At 39.8% G+C, this 26,263-nt stretch overlaps 1 protein-coding gene and 1 pseudogene across 6 annotated transcripts in view; both read left to right on the plus strand.

Moving 5' to 3' along the window:
* The window catches only part of VPS13D (vacuolar protein sorting 13 homolog D), a 267,732-nt gene that overhangs the window by 111,393 nt on the left and 130,076 nt on the right, over positions 1-26,263 (plus strand). For all 6 annotated transcript variants that reach the window (XM_043485295.1, XM_043485297.1, XM_043485298.1 and 3 more), the window contains 9 exons: positions 469-716; positions 2,420-2,611; positions 2,919-3,045; positions 4,763-4,905; positions 9,640-9,770; positions 12,597-12,772; positions 17,794-17,917; positions 18,715-18,950; positions 21,994-22,102. In XM_043485295.1, coding sequence (XP_043341230.1) covers positions 469-716; positions 2,420-2,611; positions 2,919-3,045; positions 4,763-4,905; positions 9,640-9,770; positions 12,597-12,772; positions 17,794-17,917; positions 18,715-18,950; positions 21,994-22,102 — 1,486 coding nt within the window. The remainder of the gene's footprint in view (positions 1-468; positions 717-2,419; positions 2,612-2,918; positions 3,046-4,762; positions 4,906-9,639; positions 9,771-12,596; positions 12,773-17,793; positions 17,918-18,714; positions 18,951-21,993; positions 22,103-26,263) is intronic.
* LOC122452614 lies at positions 14,763-14,861 on the plus strand (annotated as a pseudogene).

A 26,263-nucleotide genomic window follows, 5' to 3' on the forward strand; every position in this document is an offset into this window, starting at 1 on the left:
AAATACGGATACATATAACAACTTGGCTGAATCTTGTTAAAACTTAATGTAATAAAAACAAACCCAGACACAAAGAGTAAATACATCCTGTATCATTCCATTTATGCTATTCAGGAACAAACACAGCTAACTTGCAATGATGACTATCAGAAACTGGTTGCTTGAATAATGGGGGAGGATATTGATTAGAAAGGGATATGAGGGATCTTGCTGGGATGAGAGAAATGCTCTGTAATTGATTTTGGGTGGGCCTATAGGGGTGTGTGTAATTGTCAGAATTCATCAAACTGAACATGTAAAATCCATATGTTTTACTGTGATTAGTAAATGTGTTTGGATTGAAAATTGCAAATATCTTACCAAATTATTGAACCATTCGAATGTTATCCTGTCTCAGACTCATCTAAGGAGAAAAAATTCAAGGTCTTCATTCAGGCTGATGATTTTTACACCATTTTGTCATCACAGGTTTTGTGTGGCCATAAAGAAGGAGAATTACCCAGATTACATGCCGTCCAACATATTTTCTGACAGCGCAAAACAGATTTTCAGACAGCCAGGGCATACCATATACCTCCTGCCGACAGTGGTCATCTGCAACTTGCTACCTTGTGAACTTGATTTTTATGTTAAAGGAATGCCCATTAATGGGACACTGAAACCTGGCAAGGAGGCGGCTCTCCACACAGCTGATACCTCTCAGAACATTGAACTGGGTAAGGGCTTCGTCAAATAAGTATTTGTAATTATTCTGTGAAAGTGTCAGTGGGTATCTTATGACTGTTTGGCATACATTTTGGAGAAATAGTAGCACATATAATACTGCGGTACGTTGGCTCGGGACTTCCCTGGTGGTCCAGTGGTGAAGACTTCACGTTCCAGTGCAGCGGGTGTGAGTTTGATCCCTGGTTGAAGAGTTAAGATCCCATGTGCTTCTGGGCCAAAAATCCAAAATATAAAACAGGAAAATATTGTAACAAATCCAATAAAGGCTTTAAACAATGATCCACATCAAAAGGAAAAAAATGCACCAGCTCAGAGGATTTATGCAGTTAAAAAAGCAAAACTCCTAACATAGAAAATCATTGAAACAAAAAAACTGAACAAAACTAAAAGATCTCAAGGCAAGCACTCAACATAGCCTTTTTTCTTGTTGTTGCTCACTTGATGTGTGACTAAGGGAAGTCATTTTGTCTCTTCAAACCATGCTTTTTACTAGCTGTAGAATGAACAAAATCATATATCTCTCCTCTTTCAGAAAAAGGGAAAACGTTTGCCAAGCACGCTCGGTATCCCAGGCAGTATGTCAAATACTTTGACACACATGTTCTCGTGTAATCCTTACAGCAGTAGTTATGAGTCCCATTTTACTGATGAAGACATTGAGGTTTGGAGTAGTTAATACATCAAGTCATTTTCAGTTGTAGGGATGAATGAAGTGAAGGTGGAGTCACTGTAATATCTGTAGCTCTTGTAGCAAGAGGCTCCTTCCGGATATGGGACAGAACGAATGTTTCTTTAAGGCTGCTGTAGACATGTTGAAATAATAAGGACGTAGATATTTACCTGTTTTACAGTTTTATAAGTGATTTCATTCTGTCATCTCATTTGATCTTCACAACAATGGATGTCTCAGGCAGAGAGACAGCTGTGACCCCCTTTTTACTGATGAGGAACCTGAAACTCATTGAACTTCAGCAGCGTGTCCCGCAGGGAAAAGCTTACATTTTTGAATACGTAAATCCTTGAGCTTAATCTCGAAAAGAAAAAATACTGCAACCCTACTTGTCTGTTTTTTAAAAAAATGGGTCTTGCTCTGATATTTAAATGTTTGTTCAACAAATATTTACTGAGCCCCTGTATAGAATAGAAATGCCCTCTCACCCTCCATCACTATGTGCTCTTTGAGCACTCCTTGTCTTCACTCTCATTGTTTACAGGGAGCATCACTTTTAATAAGAAGCTCTTGAAGTAGATACTGTTGTTATCCCCTTTTGGCAGATGGACACAGTGAAGTTAAATAGCTTGTCCCATGTCACGCAGCTGTGAGGACAGACTGGGAATTTGAAGCCAGGCAGTGAGGCTGCAGAAAACCTTAACTCTTACCCTATACTTGGCGTTTATTAAGTTTCAGACACCCAGCTGAGGGCCTGTATAGTAAACTCTTGAATAACCAGAGCTGTGACTGATAACTTTCATTCTTCTAATTATTACATGGTTCAGACTCCCTAGTGTGACTTCTAGACCATATTTATTCTCACCCCAGCTAAAGGGAGATGGCCATTGTAATAAGGTTTCTGCCAGTTGAATACTGTAGTTACTGACTTTTCCAAGAGGAGTCAAATTTAGTTTGGCTATGGGCTATTTTGACAAACTATAAAATGAAACTCATAAAGACAGTAGTTTTATCTTTCTTTAGGGGTGTCCCTGGAGAATTTTCCACTCTGCAAAGAATTGCTCATTCCACCTGGAACCCAAAACTATATGGTAAGAATGAGGCTCTATGACACCAACCGGCGGCAGCTGAACCTTACCATCCGGATTGTGTGTCGAGCAGAAGGATCTTTGAAGATCTTCATTTCGGCTCCGTATTGGTTGATTAACAAAACCGGTATGTACAGAGGCTGCTCCAGTCAGCCTTTGGAGTCGGTCATGGGAATTCAGATTTATTTGCTCCACGCGCTAAATGGAGCCAATGCAAACAGATTACCTCAACAGTGTAAGCTGCTGAACCTTTCCCACTCCATAGAAGTGCTTTAATCATGGTCAAGACTGGCCTTTTGGACAACGACTGAGTCCACTGAATAAATTCAGTCATCACTTTTTCCCCCTTGATGATTTTTTTTCCTTTTATTATTTGCATCTGTCTTGGATACACTGGGTGGGATTGATATAAACATTTCCCCTCCTTCCTAAAGGGCTACCACTGATCTTCAGACAGGACAATGCGAAGACGGATGCTGCAGGCCAGTTCGAAGAACACGAGCTGGCCCGGAGCCTGAGCCCTCTCTTATTCTGCTACGCTGACAAAGAGCAGCCAAACCTGTGAGTACAGTTATTTATGGGAAGGGGAAATAAGCTCCCAGGGAAGGGAAAAATTAGCAAAGGCTATAGTATATCCGTGTAAGTAGAAATAGACTGTAGATAACCATCCTGACTTGGCAGGGGGACAGCACCATGACTTAATGGGATTTTTTTCGGATCTAATTTCTGTGTTATTTGATATGGAAAATAAACCATTTGGTTTTGGTGTATAATGAAAGCCAGTTTTATTTTCTGTGTATTGAAGTGGTTCTATTCATAACTCTGCTGATGGTGAGAGACCCACATGCTCTCTTTTCTGCGCGGTTTCTCTCCCCTGGAAGCGCTCAGCGCAAGCAGAGGAGCTGGCTGCAGAGGGAAGACAGGTTAGCCCATTGGTAGAGAGCCTGCACCCCATTAATCCAATCAGGCCATCTTGTATTAGATTCTGAAATCCATCTCTTTCTGTTGAAATAAAGTGTGCCATTTCAAGATCTCAAAGCATTCATTACCTGTTTAAACACAGGGAAAAGCAACAATTATGAGGATTAGCGGACATGTCCTTAATGTATGGTAGGGCATTAAGGAAATGACAACCCACTCCAGTATTCTTGCCTGGGAAATCCCATGGAGGAGCCTGGTGGGCTACAGTCCAGTGGGTCACAAAGAGTCAGACACGGCTGAGTGACTAAGCACAGGGCATTAATTCACTTTATTTTTTCTTGGATTTGACATTCTGCTTTTTACAGTGGTCTTCTGATGTTTAGCCTTAATCCAAAAATATGTAGGTGAATTTGATACTGCTAAAATGTCATACCCCATTATCTATAGAAGGATGCTACAAACTTAGAGGAGGGCCACTCCAGTGGATACAGATGCATCTGTCTACCGAGAGGTTGGGCTGGAGTCAGGAGAGGACTGACCAGGGTGCTGGCCAGTAGGAGACAGAAAACAGCCGCTTGACATGGTCAGTAGGCCCAGTTTCACTGTTTCCCTGAATGGATTTTGACAGTTTTAGATCCAGGACTTGAAATTCAAAACACAGTTTATTTTGTCCATCAAATTCACGGTTTCCAAAGCCTTTCCACGTAGATGATCTCATTTGATTCTCCCAACATTTCAGTGGACTAGGCAGCATGGCAAAGTTTTTAAGATGAGGAAACTAAGGCCGAGGGAGAGTTAGTTATCTGCCCAAAGTTACATTGCTTGTTAGTGGCCAATCTGGAACACACATCTGGGAATTATGTTTCCAGGATCCATGACAGGATGCTGGCCAACTGCATATGGTGCCTTGCCATTATATTAGCACCGGGCCCTTGAATGAATGTACCATTAGCTGCATCTTCTGTACATACTTTACTCATATGTTCAGGGTATTTCATGAACCCTTGAAACACCAGAGTCAGGAAAGTATCAGTTTGCTTTGAATCTTTGTTTTTCAGATATTGTAGCATTTTCCTCATGCCTTATGCTCACAGAACTGATGTTTTCCCCTAAATGTCTAGTTGTGGAGGTCAGTACATGTCACACGTTGTTAAACTGTGACTACCTCTCAGATTGAGTTTTGACCACTGATTAATTGCCTTGCTGTGTTTGGGAATAACATGAGAATGAGGAAGAGTCATTGTTAAGAGTTCTAATTTTGGCCGACAGCCACAGCGAGGCTTCCTGATTAGAACAGGTAGAAAAGACTTTCTTACGGATGAATGTCTATATACGTCTTTGCTTTTCTGCCCCACAGCTGCACGATGAGAATCGGAAGGGGGATTCACCCTGAAGGCATGCCAGGCTGGTGTCAGGGCTTCTCCCTGGATGGTGGTAGTGGCGTCCGAGCTCTCAGAGTCATCCAGCAAGGAAACCGCCCAGGGCTGATCTATAACATTGGTGGGTTACATTTGGGGGAGGGGGAGAATCTAAACCATGGGCCGACGATTTCAGGCTTGGAGGGATAAGCTGGCCCTACACTTTGGTCTGTCGGCAAGTGCTGGTTTTCTTATTTGCCATTGGGTCAGGTATCCATTCTCTGAATGCTAGATTGATATCATCACAGACCTATTCTTCTAGGGATCCAAGGAGCCACCTACACACTGCCCTTTTGAGGTCTGAGGCTGTTTAGTTTCAGATTCACCTGTGTCAGGAAAGTGTCAGTTTGGCTTGAATCCTTATTTTTCTTGGAAATAATAGGAACACTTAGAATGCTTTTCATCCTCCAAGCATTTCCCACGCGTTCATTGAAACCTGCAAACCCTAAGAGGGTAAGAAGCATTGTTCTCCTTGAAACTGAAGCCGAGGGGTTAAGTGACTTGTCCAGATATAAAGGGGAAGTCTGGGTTGGAATTAGGATTATGACTGAGGTGTCCACATTTGAGGCAAAAAATATAAAATGCACTTGGTGGTTATGGTAATTAGAAATCCCTAAGCTAGCTTAGCAGAGAAAGCAATGGCACCCCACTCCAGTACTCTTGCCTGGAAAATCCCATGGACAGAGGAGCCTGGTAGGCTGCAGTCCATGGGGTCGCTAAGAGTTGGACACAACTGAGTGACTTCACTTTCACTTTTCACTTTCATGCACTGGAGAAAGAAATGGCAACCCACTCCAGTGTTCTTGCCTGGAGAATCCCAGGGACGGGGAAGCCTGGTGGGCTGCCATATTTGGGGTCGCACAGTCGGATACGACTGAAGCGACTTAGCAGCAGCAGCAAGCTAGCTTCCCAGGTGACTCAGTGGTAAAGAATCTGTCTGCAATGCAGGAGACACAGGTTTGATCCCTGAGTTGGGAAGATCCCCTGGAGAAGGAAATGGCAACCCACTCCAGTATTCTTCCCTGGGAAATCTCATGGACAGAGGAGCTTGGCAGGCAATAGTCCATGCGGTCATAAAGAGTTGGACACGACTGAGCACACACAACTAGTCTATATTGGTGCTTTTAACACTTTCCATGCACAAGCTTGCTTAGCTTCTAGAGGTGGGGAGCACCAAGGGAAGATGTGCCTATGCCTATGTACCTCAAAAGATGTCACAAAAGATTAAGACAAACTTGATTTAATTATGTCTCAGATTTGAAGTGTTAGCAGTGTATCCTTCCTTTCCTATATAACTTCTGGGCTCTCAAAGCATTGTTTACTCTTGAATATAGGGAAACCATTGAACTCTCTGTGGTAATGGAAATGTTCCATCTTGTACTGTCCAATGTGGAGGCGCTAGCCACACATGGCTGCTGAGCACTTGAGAGTACATTACTGAGAAATGTGAGTGTGACAAAGAAACTGAATTTTTTATTGTGTTTTTTTATTTTGGTGAGTATGAGTGGTCATGTATGACTAGTGGCTCCTGTTTTGGACAGTGCTGATGTAGAGAGTCATGTTACAGAAGGAAAAATTGAGATGGTATTACTTAGCTGTTTACTTGACTCCCATGGAGTCAGTGCTTTGTTTAAGTGTTGGAGGGTTTATTAGTGAAAGACTCTCTTCCAAGTATAGTTTGCTTTTTTGTTTTTTTTTTTAAAACATGAATTTGCCTGCATTCTCCCTTGACATGGAAGCTGTCTCCTTTAAAGCTGACGTGAAGACTTTTAATAGAAGAGATAAACTTTTTTCTGATCCTCCAGCTGAGGATCACAATTCTCATGTTTGTTCGCTCCATCCCTTTAGGAAAAGTCCACTTCATGCTGGGTTTGGCTTTCTGCTGGGGTGTCTGGTCCTTGATAGAGTTTCCAAAGCAAGCCCCTGCAGGTTGGCCAGAAGCCACAGTTGGGACAAATTGGAGGAAACACGGTGGTGCCTGCGCCTTTTGAAGCAGCTGGCGCTAAGGAACCACACAGAACCCTGGCAGAGAGGCAGACTGAGCTCTCCAGTGGAAATATGCAGGGAGTGCGCACACAAACTTAGATGCTGCGTGCATTCATGAGAACACGTCACTTATGTGTTTAGGGACCAGACTGTGTTTCACATTTCGTTGTTAACACTAAAGAAAGGAAGAGAGAGTTTGAGTTAAGATGAGATTTTATGTGAGATCTTGGCATGTATTAAGAGAATTTGTGGAATCTGTTATATGACTATTTTTGAAGAATTGGATAGATAACTAGCTTCCTATCAGGAAAGTTGAAAGCACAGACACAGGTGGAAAAGCCATGCAGTGCCTGACCAGGTAACCTTAACATGTACCTCCAATAAGGATGATTTTGTATATTTTGATCTTATCAGCTATTCATTTGTTAAGGGTTTGCCAGGGCAATCTGAGATAAAAGGGAAACAATTTTTTTTTTTTTTGGTTGAGTCTTGATGCTATAGACTCTTTCTGTGATATCAAATATACCTTTTATTTTTTTGTCCCCCAAATATACCTTTTATAGGTATATTAGTTGAGATCATGCATCCGGTCCCATCACTTCATGGCAAATAGATGGGGAAACAATGGAAACAGTGGCTGACTTTATTTTTTTGGGCTCCAGAATCACTGCAGATGGTGACTGCAGCCATGAAATTAAAAGACGCTTACTCCTTGGAAGGAAAGTTATGACCAACCTAGACAGCATGTTAAAAAGTGGAGACATTATTTTGCCAACAAAGGTCCGTCTAGTCAAGGCTGTGGTTTTTCCAGTGGTCATGTATGGATGTGAGAGTTGGATTATAAAGAAAGCTAAGCGCAGAAGAATTGATGCTTTTGAACTGTGATGTTGGAGAAGACTCTTGAGAGTCCCTTGGACTGCAAGGAGATCCAACCAGTCCATCCTAAAGGAGATCAGTCCTGGGTGTTCATTGGAAGGACTGATGCTGAAGCTGAAACTCCAGTACTTTGGCCACCTGATGCGAACGGCTGACTCACTGGAAAAGACCCTAATGCTGGGAACGATTGAGGGCAGGAGAAGAAGGGGACGACAGAGGATGAGATGGTTGGATGGCATCACTGACTCAATGGACATGAGTTTGGGTAAACTCTGGGAGTTGGTGATGAACAGGGAGGCCTGGCGTGTTGCGATTCATGGGGTCGCAAAGTCGGACACGACTGACAGACTAAACTGAACTGAACTATTATATGATGAGGTTGATTTCTGATAATTAATGCTTTTCTGTATGTCATAGAAAAGTGATGGGAGTTTATCTCCCTATCCCAGTATTACTGAATGTTTCTTAGATACAGAGTTTTAGTGTTGAAAGTATGTTAGTCATTTAGTCATGTCTGATTCTTTGTGACCCCATGCACCATTGCCTGCCAAACTCCTCTGTCCATGGAATTCTCCAGGCAATAATACTGTAGTGGGTAGCCATTCCCTTCTCCAGAGGATCTTCCGGACTATTCCAGTATTACTGAGCATTTCTTAGATACAGAGTTTCAGTGAGTGATTTTGTGATTTGCTCAGTTTTTCAGCTATTTTGAGATTTACATTAAAGAAACACTAGTACAAGTGAATTAGGGAGTTAACAGATCAGAGTATTTATAATTGAAAGTATGTTGGGACATCCAGGACATCTAGTTGTCATATCCTAAGGTCACTTCTCTTTTTATGATCTCTTGATACTTGACTTTAGCAGGGTCCTTTGTGTCTGTCTCCGAGGCAGGCTCCCTGGGTTTAATCCAGCTACGCCACCTACTGGCTGTGTCACCTAAGGACAAGTCACTTATCTTTCCCCGCCTTAGTTTCCTCATCTGCAAAAATGAAGGAATGAAAATATCTAACTCACAAGGTTGTTATAAGAATTAAATGTTGAGCCTTTGGTAGAGGGTGTAATGTGTACTAAGAGTTCAATAAATATTATTATTTCTATTATTTTTTTACCATAAATATTATCATTGTATAACCAGAGTTCAACCCAATGCCTTGAATATAGTTACTTTATTCATTGTCTGAATGAAGGAGTGAACTCGTCCATTGAATTTCAGATTTTTAAAAGTTATTATCAGTTTTTGAGATAATATGGTATTATTTCATTTTTCTTTCTTTCTTTGGAACTTGGTGTTTTGAGATTTCCTTTTGATTGACTATGACTTTCTTTCCTTGGTATGTTTTTTGTTTATCTTTTTTCCCCACAGTACCTATTAGGTGCTGAAAACATTTATTTTATGAAGGAATAAATTCAGTAGTATTGAGCATTATGTTTGAGCTGGATTTTTGGGCTGACAGAAAATACTGAAAGAGTCAGTTGAGTTTAGGGCAGTTGTAGAATGCAGTTAAGTAATACGCAGATTCTCCTCTATGTTGTAAAAGGGGCATGTTCTCTAGGAGGAAATTTTGTGTCCCGTATATAAGGAGAAATGTGTCACATAAGCTGTCTTAGTAGTCAGCTTCATAAATGGAAACCAAGCTAAATATCTGTTTGTTTTAGTCACTGTTAAAATTGTACACACTTTATGAAGAAGCTGGGAATTATGGGGATACTGATGTTGCCAAGGAGACTTTTTAAGGTCTAAATGGCAATAAAGAATGGGAAAGTACCTTCAAAGAATTACTTTGAAGGTAGTTGCTGTTTTCGTTCTATTCTTAGGAGATGTCATAGCCTCTATGGATGCTACAATCATTATCTCAGAGAAACTAAGTAATTGTGAAGGCTATTTAATTTTTTCAGACCATAATTTTTTTCCTTCTGATTAATTCATGGAACTGGTTCTTGTTATTCATAGGTATTGATGTCAAGAAAGGCCGAGGCCGATATATTGACACCTGTATGGTCATCTTTGCTCCCCGTTACCTGTTGGATAATAAGTCATCCCACAAGCTTGCATTTGCACAGAGGGAATTTGCCAGGGGACAGGTAAGCAGCTTGCTTTTAAAGAATGACTAGTGCTTATTTAATAGCACAGTGAATTTTAATGTCATTTTAATTTGAATGTCACATTTAATTTTTTTGACTTATCTCCCCATCAACAGTAAGTTTGTTGATTTGAGTAAACGACAGAATGATCTCTGTTCGCTTCCAAGGAAAACCATTCAATATCACGGTAATCCAAGTCTATGCCCCGACCAGTAATGCTGAAGAAGCTGAAGTTGAACGGTTCTCTGAAGACCTACAAGACCTTTTAGAATTAACACCCAAAAAAGGTATCCTTTTCGTTATAGGGGACTGGAATGCAAAAGTAGGAAGTCAAGAAACACCTGGAGTAATAGACAAATTTGGCCTTGGAATAAAGAATGAATCAGGGCAAAGGCACATAGAGTTTTGCCAAGAGCATGCACTGATCATAGCAAACACCCTCTTCCAACAACACAAGAGAAGACTTTACACATGGACATCACCAGATGGTCAACACCGAAATCAAATTGATTATATTCTTTGCAGCCAAAGATGAAGAAGCTCTATACAGTCAGTAAAAACAAGACCAGGAGCTGACTGTGGCTCAGATCATGAACTCCTTATTGCCAAATTCAGACTTAAATTGAAGAAAGTAGGGAAAACCAATAGACCATTTACATATGACCTAAATCAAATCCCTTACTATTATACAGTTGAAGTGGGAAATAGATTTAAGGGACTAGATCTGATAGAGTGCCTGATAGAACTATGGATGGAGGTTCATGACATTGTACAGGAGACAGGGATCAAGACCATCCCCAAGAAAAAGAAATGCAAAAAGGCAAAATAGTTGTCTGAGGAGGCCTTACAAATAGCTGTGAAAAGACGAAAAGCAAAAAGCAAAGCAGAAAAGGAAAGATATACCCATTTGAATGCAGAGTTCCAAAGAATAGCAAGGAGAGATAAGAAAGCCTTCCTCAGTGATCAGTGCGAAGAAACAGAAGAAAACAATAGAATGGGAAAGACTAGAGATATCTTCAAGAAAATTAGAGATACCAAGGGAACATTGCATACAAAGATGGGCTCAATAAAGGACAGAAATGGTATGGACCTAACAGAAGCAGAAGATATTAAGAAGAGGTGGCAAGAATACACGGAAGAACTATACAAAAAAGATCTTCATGACCCAGATGATCACAATGGTATGATCACTCACCTAGAGCCAGACATCCTGGAATGTGAAGTGAAGTGGGCCTTAGGAAGCATCACTATGAACAAAGCTAGTGGAGGTGATGGAATTCCAGTTGAGCTATTTCAAATCCAAAAGATGATGCTGTGAAAGTGCTGCACTCAATATGCCAGCAAATTTGGAAAAGTCAGCAGTGGCCACAGGACTGGAAAAGGTCGATTTTCATTCCAATCCCAAAGAAAGGCAGTGCCAAAGAATGTTCAAACTACTGTAAAACTTCACTCATCTTACATGCTAGCAAAGTAATGCTCAAAATTCTCAACAATAGGTGAACCATGAACTTCCAGATGTTTAAGCTGGTTCTAGAAAAGGCAGAGGAACCAGAGATCAAATTGCCAACATCCGCTGGATCATCAAAAAAGCAAGAGAGTTCCAGAAAAACATCTATTTTTGCTTTACTGACTATGCCAAAGCCTTTGACTGGGTGGACCACAATAAACTATGGAAAATTCTGAAAGAGATGAGAATACCAGACCACCTGACCTGCCTCTTGAGTAACCTATATGCAGGTCAGAAAGCAACAGTTAGAACTGGACATGGAACAACAGACTGTTTCCAAATAGGAAAAGGAGTACGTCAAGGCTGTATATTGTCACCCTGCTTATTTAACTTATATGCAGAATACATCATGAGAAATGCTGGGCTAGATGAAGCACAAGCTGGAATCAAGACTGCTGGCAGAAATATCAATAACCTCAGATAAGCAGATGACATCACCCTTATGGCAGAAAGTGAAGAAAACTAAAGAGCCTCTTGATGAAAGTGAAAGAGAAGAGTGGAAAAGTTGGCTTGAGGCTCAACATTCAGGAAACTAAGATCATGGCATCTGGTCCCATCACTTCATGGATGGGGAAACAGTGGAAACAGTGTCAGACTTTATTTTGGGGGGCTCCAAAATCACTGCAGATGGTGACTGCAGCCATGAAATTAAAAGACACTTACTCCTTGGAAGGAAAGTTATGACCAACGTAGACAGCATATTAAAAAGCAGAGACATTACTTGCTAACAAAGGTCCATCTAGTCAAAGCTATGGTTTTTCCCATAGTCATGTATGGATGTGAGAGTTGGATTATAAAGAAAGCTGAGCGTCAAAGAATTGATGCTTTTGAACTGTGGTATTGAAGACTTTTGAAAGTCCCTTGGACTGCAAGGAGATCCAACCAGTCCATCCTAAAGGAGATTAGTCCTGAGTGTTCATTGGAAGGACTGATATTGAAATTGAAACTCCAATACTTTGGCTGCCTGATGCAAAGAACTGACTCATTTGAACAGACCCTGATGCTGGGAAAGATTGAAGGCGGGAGGAGAAGGGAATGACAGAGGATAAGATGGTTGGATGGCATCACTGACTCAATGGACATGAGTTTGAGTAAAATCCGGGAGTTGGTGATGGACAGGGAGGCCTGGTGTGCTGCAATCCGTGGAGGGTTGCAAAGTGTCGGACATGACTGAGCAACTGAACTGAACCAAACCATTTTGTGCCTTTGGTGCCCTAAAAAGCTTCTGGTGGAGGGCAAGGCTCAGGGTAGAGAGATTCTCAGTAAACATTTACATCTTGACTTGACTTTTGACTAACGCCAGTGATACCATGTTTTAGGGAACAGCCAATCCTGAAGGTTACATTTCCACGCTTCCTGGTTCCAGTGTGGTATTCCACTGGCCTCGGAATGACTACGATCAGCTGTTATGTGTCCGGCTGATGGATGTTCCCAATTGTATTTGGTCTGGAGGCTTTGAAGTCAACAAGAATAATTCCTTCCATATCAACATGAGGTGAGTCCAGAGACTATATTTAGTCAAAAAGTAGTCTTGTTTGAGGTGTGGCAATATAAATAGTAAGCTGTAAATACCATATAAATTTCAAATATTTATAAAGCTGTAAATAGCAAGTAGGTACTTTTAGTAAGACTACTCTTGATGAGATGGGCACATATGTTTCTGACTGAAAGGTCTTAAAACTGCAAAGACTAGGCAGATAGGAATGAACCTTTTTATGGAATGAGCTAAAAAGGGGCATTGGCAGTTTTGACCATTGTGCAGTTGCTGTCGTCTGAGGTCACATGTCCAGGGAGTAACACTGAGCTCATGGTTGCCTGCAACTCTTGTCAGCATTCAGATGGCAGCTTTGATTATGTTTTTGTCTGTTCTTGCACACTGTACAAGCTCTTCTGTCATTAGATGCCATTCCAGTAAATCTCCTGGTCATCTTTGCCCAACCCAGTGACCCTCAGATCCTTATTAAGAAAAATCAACAAAAGCCAGGGTCAGTTAGCACAGGATGACTCTTTTTTCTTTCATCCAACGCTTTTTTTTTTTTTTTCAATGTATTAAACTTTCAAAAGATTGTGGTAAAATGCACATACCATATGAGAAAGATAGCATAACATAAAGACCCAGACATTATTTTGTGTGCCTCAGGCACATAAAGTAAAATTTACCCTCTTAGCCATTTTTAGCTTTAAAAGTGTTAGGTACATTCATGTTGTTCAGTCTCCTAAACTCTTTTCATCTTGTAAAACAGAAACGCTATACCCATTAAACAACAACTCCTCATTTTCCCTTTCTTAACCCCTGGCAACCTTTGTTCTCCTTTCTCTATGAATTTGACTACTCTAGGTACCTCAGATAAGTAAAATCATACAATATTTGTCTTTTTGTGACTGGCTGATTTCACTTAGCATAATGTCCTCAATGTCATCCACATTGTAACATGTGTCAGAACTCCTTTTTTTTTTTGGTGACAACATTTAATTTATTAGATTTTATTTCCCTTTAGTGCAGTGAAATTCTATTTCATTCTTTCTTCTTTTTAATTTCTTCAAGTATAACTGATTTACAATGTGGTGTCAATTTCTGTTATACAGCACAGTGATTCAGTTATATAAACATGAGATATATGTTCTTTTTCATTTTCCTTTCCATTATGGTTTATCACAGGATACTGAATATGGTTCACTGTGGTATACAGTAGAACCATTTTACATTCACCATTTATATTTCACCATTTTACATTCTTGCAAAGAGCACACGAGGGTCCAGTTTCTCCACATCTGTACCAATGCTTGTTATTTTTCTTTTTTTTTGATAATAGTCATCCTCATGGGTGTGAGGTGGTATCTTATGGTTTTGATTCTCATTTCCTTAATGATTAGTGATGCTGAGCTTCTTTTCATGTGCTTGTAGGCCATTTGTACATCTTTTGACATGTCTGTTCAAGTTCTTTGCCTGTTTTTTAGTTGGATTTTTGTTGTTGTTGAGTTGTAGGAATCCTTTATTCTGGATACTAACCCCTTATGAGATATATACATGCGTGCATTCTAAGTGGCTTCGGTTGTGTCCGACTGTCTGCAACCCAAGTCTGATATATGAGATGTATGATTTACATATATTCTCTCCCACTCATATGTTGCATTTTTACTCTGTTGACTGTATTCTTTGACATATAGTTTTTAATTTTGATATAGTTCAGCTTGCCGATTTTAACTTTGGTTTCCTGTGCTTTCTGTGTTGTATGCAAGATCATTGCCAAATCAGTGTCTTGAAGCTTTTCCCCTATATTTTCTTCTGAGAATTTTATAGTTTTAGCTTTTCTATATAGATCTTTGATCTGTTTGTATTCATATAAGGTTAAGAGTTCAATAGAGACATCAGTTTGCCGACAAAGGTTCACATAGTCAAAGCTATGGTTTTTCCAGTAGTCGTGTATGGATGTGAGAGTTAGCCCATAAAGAAGGTTGAGTGCTGTGCTCGCTTCGGCAGCACATATACTAAAAAAAAAAAAAAAATTGGAACGATACAGAGAAGATTAGCATGGCCCCTGCGCAAGGATGACACGCAAATTCGTGAAGCGTTCCATATTAAAAAAAAAAAAAAAGAAGGTTGAGTGCTGAAGAACTGATCCTTTCGAACTGTGGTGCTAGAGGAGACTCTTGAGAGTCCCTTGGACTGCAAGGAGATCAAGCCAGTCAGTCCTAAAGGAAGTCAACCCTGAGTACTCATTGGAAGGAAGATTGCTGAAGCTGAAGTTCCAGTACTTTGGGTTCCAGATGCGAAGAGCTGACTCATTGGAAAAGACCCTGATGCTGGGAAAAATTGAGGGCAAGAGGAGAAGGGAGTGACAAAGGATCAGATAGTTGGATGGCATCACTGACTAAATGGACAAGAGTTTGAGCAAACTCAGAGAGATAGTGAAGGACAGAGAAGCCTGGCATGCTGCAGTTCATGGGGTCACAAAGAGTCAGACACGACTTAGCGACTGAACAATAATAGAGTCCAACTCTATTCTTTTGTTTGTGGATATCCAGTTTTCCCAGTACTATTTGTTGAAAAAACTTTCTTTTCCCTATGGAATGATTTCTACACCCTTGTCAAGAATTATTTGACCCTATATGTGAGGGTTTATTTTGGAGCTTTCTAGTCTATTCCTTTATATTTTGTCTTTTTGCCAGTGTCAGACTGTTTTGATTACAGTAGCTTTGTAATAAGCTTTGAAATTAGGAAGTGTGAGACCTCCATCTTTGTTCTTTTTCAAGATTATTTTGGCTATGTGGAGTCCCTAGAGATTCCATCTGAATTTTAGGATAAATTTTTCTATTTCTGGGGGAAAAAAACAGTTGGAATTTTGAAGAGCATTATATTAAATCTCTAGATCTACTTTGTGTAGCATTGACATCTTGACAATATTAAGTCTTCTAAATCCATAAACATGGGATGTCTTTCTGTTTGTTTCTGTCTTTAATGTTTTTCATCAAATGCTTTTGAAGCCAAAGAGACTGAAATCAGTGCTAGTTCAACACATCTAGAAGCAAAATTTAATTATTTATACCTTATGGTGAGTTCTCTTTGGAGAGAACACTATTACAAGGGAACAGAAAAATGGGTAATTTATTAACAGATGATTCAGAATAATATTTATATTTGACTTTTTAAAAAATGCATTGTCTGAGGTTTGTCTTTGGTTTTGTTTTTGTTGCTGATGTGCCTTTCTTAATTATCTTTTGCCCTGCTCCTTATTAGAGCTAGTTGCATCTGGTATAGTGGTTTTCAAGCTGTGTTCCTAGAATTCATACGGGTCTAAGGAGGTGATTTTATAGGCCAGGTGAGTGAAGTGGACAGGGCCCCAGTGCCCTCATCCTGACTTCAACCAGAACTCCTGTCTCATAGTGTCATATGTTCCCCACAAGGTTGGGGTGGGGGCGGGCAAAGTGAGGAATTTGCAGCTAAAACCACCATTGATTTATACACTGCTTTGGTGGAGGCAGCCCAGGTCTGTTGTGTGGTATAAAGCCAATTCAGAATTAAACAGAAAAGTTACTCATGATTACTTAAAAGAAGAAGAAAAGAAAGGAAAGAAAGGTGTGGAGGGTAGGGGTGGGTGATACCTTTTAATCCCTTTGAAGTAGTTTCAGTGTGTGGCCCTAAACTACTGAGCAGGGACCTGGGCCAGATGTTTCCTTTACTTTCCTCAAGTTTTCATTTTGAAACAATTTAAACCCACAGAGAACTTGTAGGAGTAGTACAAAGACACCCCTCCTTTACCTACATTTCCTACTTTTCAGCATTAGCTCTGTTCTTGTTCTCTCTCCACAATGTATTCACATACATCATTTTTCCCTAAACCATTTGAAAAATGAAGTCATCATAATACTTCAGACATAAAAAATTTGTCACCTATCGTTACACACTGAAGAAATTTAATATCATGTTTTTAAGCATATAAAATGTCCTTTAAAATGTTCTTCACAGTAACCCTGCTTCCCAGATCTGGGGTCCAGTGAAGGATCATGCATTTTATTTGGCTGGTGTGTCTCACCTGCGTTAATCTAGAATGGTCATCATCTCAGTTTTCCTTTTTTGTCTTTATTAACGTTGACATTTTTGGAGTCCAAGCCAGTTTCGTATAGAATGGTTTGTTTTCTGGACTTTTCTGATGGTTTTCTATGTTTAAGTTTGGGCCTGACATTTTTGGTAAGAACACTACTTCTGCGGTGGTGTATATTTCCCCTTACATCTTGTCAGGAGGCCTGTGATGCCTGTTGGTTCCATTATTGATGTTAAATTCAATCGTCATTCGGTTTAGGTGCTGTCCACCAGGTCTCTCTTTTGTAAAGTTACCTTTTCTTTACAAACAACACTAGTCCATTGTAGGGATAATTTGAACCTTTTTATATACTCACTTTTCACAAAACCTTTCAGTCAGTGGTTTGGTGGTTCTCACCTGAATCATTTGTTACATTAGTGGTTGCAAAATGGTGATGTCTGGTTCTTACATGTCTTCTACGTTTAGTAACTGATATTCTTCCATAAAGAAGAGCTTTCCATTCTCTCCAGTGGTTTGTCCATATTTAAACACACACACACACACATTATGATCGCATCTGGTACCTCCATTCCACAGGATTCTTCCTCATCTTCCCTTATCCTACAGTGTGAACCCTGTTCATCAATAACATCAACATATTAGTTTGAACCATATGAAATTCCTCTTTTCTAGGTCAAAAGTAGTCTAGTATCAACAATTTTATGTGTTCAACCAATATTTACTCACTTGTTGCACTGACACTATGACCCAAAACAAACCCAAAGTAAAATTTGTAGATCTCATATAGCTATGGCATGCTGTTCAAAGTTGCTTGAATGATTTCTTTTTTACTGTGTGATTGTACTGTCAATTTCTACTTTTTAAATGTGGTCAAAGAACACACAGTGGTAATTGTGAGAAGTGTGAGAAGAAAGTGAGTTGGGAACTTGTTCCCTACATTTTATGCAGCCTCTATGATTTCCTTTTGCTGCAGGGATACTCTGGGAAAATGCTTCTTCCTGCGTGTGGAAATTACTCTCCGAGGAGCTACCTATAGGATCTCCTTCAGTGATACAGATCAGTTACCCCCTCCTTTCCGAATTGACAACTTTTCTAAGGTATCAAGGGGAGTTGAGAGCCAGTTTGGCTCTTTCATATGTCAGAAAGTGGAGCATATACTGCACTTTAGATGATGATGAAATACATTGTAAACTTGGGTTTGAAAGAAGCTGCACAGCGGTCTCAGGAATTCTAACCACTGGGAGGTGGTTTCTGCTGGTCATTTTGATTGCTGGGCAACCTTGTCCAGAAGTGACTTCTCAGCTCCCAAAAGTTACTTTGACCAGATGGTTTGGTTAGCATGGGGCCCTCTGCAGACACACCATATAAACAGAGAAATCAGAATCAGATTGACAAATGCCCAGTAGAATGGGCAGTTCTACTGATGCTTTGTTAACAGTGAGCTCCCTTCTGAATCTTCCAAGTGCAGCCAAGATGGAGGTTGTTAGATTCTGTTTTAAATTATGCCTTATGTCTTATAATTTGTAACTTTCCATAGCTGAATCCCAAGATTTTTGTTCCTTTCTTTGTTCATAGTGTATCCTGGGCATGGTGGGGTGATACTAGATGCCACTGAAAGAACAGAGTTGCTTTCTCTAGGTATTTGGTATGGCAAAGCTTCTCAAAAGCTTTTACCCAACAGACTGTGACCCATGTCCTCTAACTGGTGGGCTTTTTGCAATTTTGAAGATGATTAGAAAGGCATTTGAAGAGGCCAGCTGTTGAGCCTTACTTGTGGTTTTGTACCCTGTATAGCATTCATTTGGGAAAGATTTGGAACCTAAGAGGCACTGAATCACTTCCCAGCATCACCCCACTGAATGAAGGTTCTCCTTATTCTCCGCCGTTCCTGTAGGTCCCGGTTGTCTTCACTCAGCATGGCGTTGCTGAGCCCAGGCTCCGCACTGAAGTGAAGCCCATGACTTCCTTGGATTATGCTTGGGATGAACCCACCCTGCCACCTTTTATTACTCTGACTGTTAAAGGGGCAGGTTCCTCTGAGATCAGCTGCAACATGAATGATTTCCAGGATAACCAGCAGCTTTATTATGAAAATTTCATTTACATTGCTGCTACATACACGTTCTCTGGGTAAGTCTGGGTTAAATTACTGTTCTTGTAAAGCAGAAAGCTCTAATTATTAACTGGTTTTAAATTTTAAGCAATTCTCAGAAGGCTGAGGGATGAAGGAAGATTCCTTCCATTCTTTACCAAATCCTAGGCTCAGACTTTATCTTGAGAGCTCTTTTGTCTAAGCCTTGTCTTCTGGCTAGAGTAAAATTTATCCAAAGAGGCAAGACTCTTCTTTTTTTAAAGAGCTTCCTAATAATCCATTCTAGTATTTTAACAACTCTCCTTGGGCATTGTTGTTGTAATAGCTTCAACTTCTCTTGCTTTATGGTGATATTTCTTATGCATTTTTTAAACTTCTTGCTGCTAGCTGCTAGTTTTTATTTGTTTTACCTCGTTCCTTATTTGAAACTGACTAATCTTCATCCATAATTACTCGAATCACTGTTCTGATCCTCTTCTCCCATTGAGAACACTGATTAAGCAGACACTTTAGGGTCTTCTTAATAGTCACCTAAAGGCAAGCAGAGGAGTTTAACCTGACAGTAATTACAGTTGCCTCAGAATTATGATCTTATGATCTTCACTGTTTGTCTGATTAGTTAGTTGTATTTAGAAAAAAAAAATCAAGCAAGGAGTAGTCAGCATGTTCTAATTCTGTTAGGTTGGTACATGGATAGGTACATAGAGATTCAGAATATTAGGCTTTCAAGAGTAGTCATTCCACCAACACATAAATACAGTTGTTTCTGTGCTGATCACAGGGCCAATTTTAAAGTTGATCCATGAAGATACTGGGAAAATAGCCGAATCTTTAGCATTCCAAATATAAGTCACCTTGTGAACAGTACATTTAAAGTCCTGTTTATTTCCAAAATGTCCTAAATAGTTTTGCTTATGAAATATTTTTATATGTGCCTGAGGCCCCCAAGAAATTGTCTGAGTCTGTGCAGCATCTCTTTCATCTTCTTAGACCCTAGATTTCACTAATAATGATATGAATGGCATGTTTGCTTTGATAAGGTTTTAGTGCCTGAAAAACCAGTCCTTAATCTGGTTGCTATGCATGTTTTTCTCTATACTTCCTCATGTTCTGGTAGTTACTAAGCTCTTTAACTGAAGAATCCTAGTGGAGACTTAGTAGTGTCACAGGTTGAGCAGATATGAATAGATAAAAAGAGAAGTTTCTGGGAATCTAGTGTGCTAAGAGGCTGAACTATATTTTGGAGTGTAGTGGATCCTATTTCTTTGCATCTTTGATGAGAACTAATGACGAGGAAAGAGACTAGGATTTTGTTTTTTTGAATTGAGGCAAAGTTCATAAACTGTAAAATTAACCATTTGTAAAGTGATGAGTTTGGTGGCATTTAATATATTCATGATGTAAAGCTACCACCTCTAGTTCCGAGACAGTTCCATCACTCCAAACCCTAAGTAGTTACTGCCCAGTAAACCTTTTCTTCCAGCCCCTGGAAATCACAGATCTGCATTCTTGTCTCTAAGGATTTACCTATTCCAGATATTTCACATAAATTATCATAAAATATCTGACCTTTTGTGACTGGCTTATTTCACTTAGCATAATGTTTTCAAGGTTCACCCACATTGTAGTGTGTGTCACTTTTTCATTCCTGTTATGGCTGAGTAATACTCCATTGTACGTCTATACCACATTCTCTTTGTCCATTCTTCCTTTGATGGACGTTTGCATTGTCCATACTTTTTGGCTGTTATGAACAGTGCTGCAATCAACATGCCTGTACATGTGTTTAAGTGCTTGTTTTAATTCTTTTGTGTGTATACCTTGGGGTGGAATTGCTGGGTTCTATGGTAATTCTTTGTTTACCTTTTTGAGGAGCTGCTGTACTGTTTTCCACAGCAGCTGAATCATTTTATATTCCTGCCATCAATGTGTAAGGGTTTCATTTCTTCTACATTTTCCGCAGAGCTTGTTGTTTTCCACTTTTTTTCTTTAATTGTAACAATTCTACTAAGTAGGTAGTGGTATCTCAGTGTGGTTTTCATTTGCATTTCTATACTAGCTAATGACATTGAAGATCTTATCATGTGCTTATTGGTCAGTTGTATATCTTTTTTTTTTTCCCAATGCTACATAGCTTGTGGGTCTTGAACCCTGGCCACTTGGGCCATGGCAGTGAAAGGTCTGTGTCCTAACTGCTGGACTACCAGGGAATTCCTCATTTGTATATCTTTGGGGAAATGTCTGTTCAAATCCTTGTCCCATTTTTACATTTGATTTTTTTTTTTTTTTGCCTTTTTATTGTTGAATTTTACAACTCCTTATGTAATATGGCTGCAGATCCCATATCAGATACGTGATTTGCCACTATCATCTATTCTGTGGGTTGTGTTTTTACTTTCTTGGTAATGTCTTTTGGAAGGATAAAAGTTTTCAATTTTGTTGAAATCAATTTTTTTATTTACTTGTGCTTTTGATATCATGAAAGCTAATTTTTAACTTTGAATTTTTCAGTCCCTTTTTTGATGATAGAGATTAATGGAAATAGAATAATCTAAACAAAATCTCATCAAAATACCCTAAAGTATAGTTAAAGCTGCAGCAATTCCATAAAACTTAGGATTCTTAAGCCCAGAGAAACACAACAGGGTAGAATTGGAGGAGGTGATTATGAACCCTTTGTTTTCTTTTCATCCTAAAGGAACTTCTGATTTCTTGCTAAGATGTGAGGATGCAGTAACGCTGATCCTCTTCCTGGCAAACAGTAGAGCCAATTCTTGGACCTTTGGAATGTCTGGATTGGTTTTTGTTTTTTTCCCTCTAAAAATATATAGTCATTCTTTTATGTCAGAATCTCACTTTTATGTATATCTTCTGACAAATGAATCTTTGAATTATGCAGGAGAACAACACAACCTTGATCTTTCTGCAGCTTGAGTCAGACTTTTTCTTTCATGATTAAAAAAAAAGTTTTCTATATAGTGGAGGTTTAGGCATCTGCTTATGAATACTTGAATAAATACATGTGTGTGGGGTCGGGAGGGTGTGTGTGTATTATGACTGTTACTGTTTTTTCAATTCTAGTTTACAGGAGGGGACAGGACGGCCTGTGACTTCCAACAAAGCCATTACTTGTGCAGAGCTCGTCTTGGATGTCTCACCGAAGACACAGAGAGTCATTTTAAAGAAGAAGGTAGGAGAGCCTAGAACTTTGAGTTTAGAATAAAAGTTAGAATAAGAGATAGGCTGCCTGGTCCATCCCCTCCTTTTCCAAACAAGCAGGTGGAGACCGAGGCCTGGGCTCAGGGTGGAACTTGGGTGTCCTGACAGCTCCAGTTGGGGTTCTCCCCTCTGTCCTGCGATGCCTACTGTAGGAACCCTAAGTCCCTCTCATCTTTGATACCCTTCTTGGAGAACTCAATTCTTGAATTTATTTTTTTCCCCAAATTTGTGATTTGTCATTTTCCTTACTTTTTTTCTATTGTAACACTCCCCTAATCTACTTTTCCCTGAACTCAATGGAAAAATGATCACAATGACAGTTTTTTCCCTATTTATGGCAGCACTCTTTTCCAGTTTAGGAAAATGTTTATGCTGTTAGATCTAGATATTGAGAGAAAGAGTAAACTGACCAGAAATATTGTGGCTGACAGAAGGACTAGAAAGAAATAGCTGAGTCTTCAAAATGAATGTTGTTTGAGATCAGAGGTGCAGAAAATCACTAAGAGGAAGGAGATCACTAACTAATTATTTGAAACACTCACCCAAGGAATGTATTCCAGAAAATTTTGCATAATGTAAGCTATGTAATCCATAAATAACCCTGACAGAGGAAGTGTGTTCACCGTGTGAGTGGCCCTCATACTAACGGAGAATGTGCCTCTGTCACCTGAAGTGGCGTCACTTGTGGCAGTGGGTAGTGCAGGCGGTTGGTGACTCATTTGGCTTTGAGGTTGTACAACTCTTCTCACATCTTTAATGGGGGGGGGGGTAGATTCAAGTTATTTCACGTTTTGCACATCAAATGAAACTTTGATACATGGATTTTTAATTCAGTTTTATATTTTTTAACAACTTTATTGATACATAATTCATACACCATACAAATCTTCCATTTAAAATATACAGTTCAGTGGGTTTTAGTATATCCGCAGTATGTACAACTATAACCACACTCAATTTTAGAACATTTTCATGACTCAGGAAAGAACTCTGTATCCTTTAGCTATCTCATGCACATACCCCATATTTCCCAGCCGTAGGCAATCATTAATCCACTTTCTGTCACTATAGACTCCCCTGTTCTGGACTTCCATGTGAGTGGTCTTCAATGAGGAACTTCTTTCACTTATCCTGATGTTTCTAAGGTTCATCCATCTATCAGTCTACCAGTACTTCTCAGATTCCTTACCTATCTAAGCCACTAGGGAAGCCCAGTACTTCTACATGTATTTCTGTATCACACCATTTGAATGCCACATAATGCAACTTGGCTTAAAATGTTATCACACTCTTTTCTATAAGACTGTCTTAGATACATTTTAGAAATCAGATTTGGGAATGGTGATGAGTAAACAGAGCATGTGCCAGAGGATGTTTAACTACTGTACAATTGTGCTCCTTTCACATGCTAGTAAGGTAATACTCAAAATCCTTCAAGCTAGGCTTCAGGATTGTGTGAATCAAGAACTTCCAGATGTACAAACTGGGTTTAGAAAAGTCAGAGGAACCAGAGATCAAATTGCCAACATTCACTGGATCATAGAGAAAGCAAGGTAATTTCAGAAAAACATCTACTTCTGCTTCATTGACTACATGAAAGCCTTTGACTGTGTGTGCTGTGTGCTTAGTCGCTCAGTCGTGTCCCACTCTTTGCAACCCCATAGACTGTAGCCCACCAGGCTTCTCTGTCCATGGGGATTCTCCCCATGGACAAGGATACTGAATGGGTTGCCTAGCCCTCCTCCAGGGGATCTTCCCAACCAGGGGATTGAACCCAGGTCTCCACATTGCAGGCGGATTCTTTGCCGTCTGAGCCACCAGGGATCACAACAAACTGTGGAAAATTCTTAGAGAATGGGAATACCAGACCACCTTACCTGTCTCTTGAGAAACCTGTATGCGAGTTAAGAAGCAACAGTTAGAACCTTACATGGAACAATGGACTGGTTCAAAGTTGGGAATGGAGTAAGACAGGCTGTGTATTGTCATCCTCTTTATTTATGTACTCATGCAGAGGACATCATGTGAAATGCCAGGCTGGATGATGAATCACAAGCTGGAATCAAGATTGCCAGGAGAAATATCAACAGCCTTAGATATGCAGATGATACTACTCTAATGGCAGAAAGTGAAGAGGAACTAAAGAGACTCCTAATGAGGGTGAAGGAGGAGAGTGGAAAAGCTGGCTTAAAACTCATCGTTCAAAAAATTAAGATATGAAAAAAAAAAAAAAGTTAAGATATGGTATCACTTCATGGCAAATAGAAGGGGGAAAAGTGGAAGCAGTGACAGATTTTCTTTTCATGGGCTCCAAAATCACTGCAGACAGTGACTGCAGCCGTGAAATTAAAAGATGCTTGCTCCTTGAAAGGAAAGCTATGACAAACCTAGACAAAGCATTAAAAAGCACAGACATCACTTTGCTGACAAAGGTCCATATAGTCAAAACTATGGTTTTTCCAGTAGTCATGTATGGATGTGAGTGTTGGCCCATAAAGAAGTCTGAGTGCTGAAGAATTGATGCTTTCAAACTGTGGTGCTAGAGAAGACTCTTGAGAGTCCCTTGAACTGCAAGGAGATCAAAGTCAATCCTAAAGGAAATCAACCCTGAATATTCATTGGAAGGACTGTTGCTGAAGCTGAAGCTCCAATACTTTGGCCACTGAATGCGAAGAACTGATTCATTTGACAAGACCCTGTTTCTGGAAAGATTGAAGGCAAAAGGAGAAAAGGGTGACAGAGGATGAGACGGTTAGATAGCATCACTGACTCAGTGGACATAAATTTGAGCAAACTCTGGGAGATAGTGAAGGACAGGGAAACCTGGCATGTTGCAGTCTATGGCATCACAAAGAGTCAGACACGACTTAGTGACTGAATAGCAACAACAATAACAAAAAGAGACCATGAGGTGTAGTAATTGAAAGTAAACAATTTTCTTGACTTCTGTTGAAAATTTTGAAAAAGGAAATTTTGAAAGGCAGTAATTTAAAAGTCTGACAGAAATCAGGGAATTGGGGGGGTGGGGAATGGAAGAGTCCTTGGAAGTGATTCAGATGACCTTCAAAGGAGTGTTCACTTTGATGAGGATGTTAGAGTGAATGAAAGTCAACTCAGGATAAAGATGATTTTTCAAGTGGGATGTGATCACAGTTGTGATCAGAAAACACGAATCATGAATATTCTGGTGATTTCCAAGGCCTATGGGACTGTTAAGTAAACAAAAACAAAAATTTTTAATTAAATAGCAAAAAGTATTTTAATAAAAATTTTAATTTATACACTTTCACGTTTGTTATTTCACTTGATGAAGATGAAAACTGGTAAATGAGAGGGCAGGTGATAAGTGAGTTACATTGACATCTAAGGCTAGACAGTTCTTTGAATAGGTGCTAGGAAATGGATCTGTGCATTTAAATTAGAAACCAGGAGTAGGAGGTTGACATCTTAGGTTTTTGTTTTTTTACTTTTTATTTTGAAAGTATCTCAGATTTGCAGGAAACTTGGCAGAAATTCTGTAGAAGTGGAGTCCTGTTGCTGGTGATTTTAATGTTAGCACTTGCTTAAGGTGGTGTCTGCCAGTCTTCTCAACTGTGAAGAAGTTTTTCTTTTTCCCTGTATTTAGTAAATATAAATACCTTCGAGAGGTACTTTGAGACTCTGTAAATATACTGTTCCTCATCAGGTTTCCTATGTATGTATGCATGCATGCATGCATGTGTATTAGCTTGATCTTCCAAACAGAACACTATAAACGATGGAAATTTATTTCTCACAGTTCCTCTGGAGGCTGGGAGGTCTGAGATCAGGGTGCTGGCCAGTTCGGTTCCTGTAGAGGGCTCTCTTCCTCGTTTGTAGACTGCTGCCTTCTCACTGTATCCTCAAATGGCAGAGAAGCGCCGGGCAGGGGCGAGGGGAAAGGAGAAAGCAAGCCCTTTGGTGTCTAAGGGCGCTGAGCCTGACAGGACACCCCCACTCTCATGTCCTCATCTAAACTTAATTACTACCCAGAGGCCCCATTTTCATCACAACTGAGGGTTAGGTCTTCAGCATAAGGGGTTTGCAGGGCCCAGTTTGGTCTCCAGCTTTGTGTATGTCCCCATGGCTTCCTGTCTTATTCAGGGTGTTTTCT

The sequence above is a fragment of the Cervus canadensis genome, chromosome 13 (assembly GCF_019320065.1).
Source record: "Cervus canadensis isolate Bull #8, Minnesota chromosome 13, ASM1932006v1, whole genome shotgun sequence".
Lineage (NCBI taxonomy): Eukaryota > Metazoa > Chordata > Mammalia > Artiodactyla > Cervidae > Cervus > Cervus canadensis.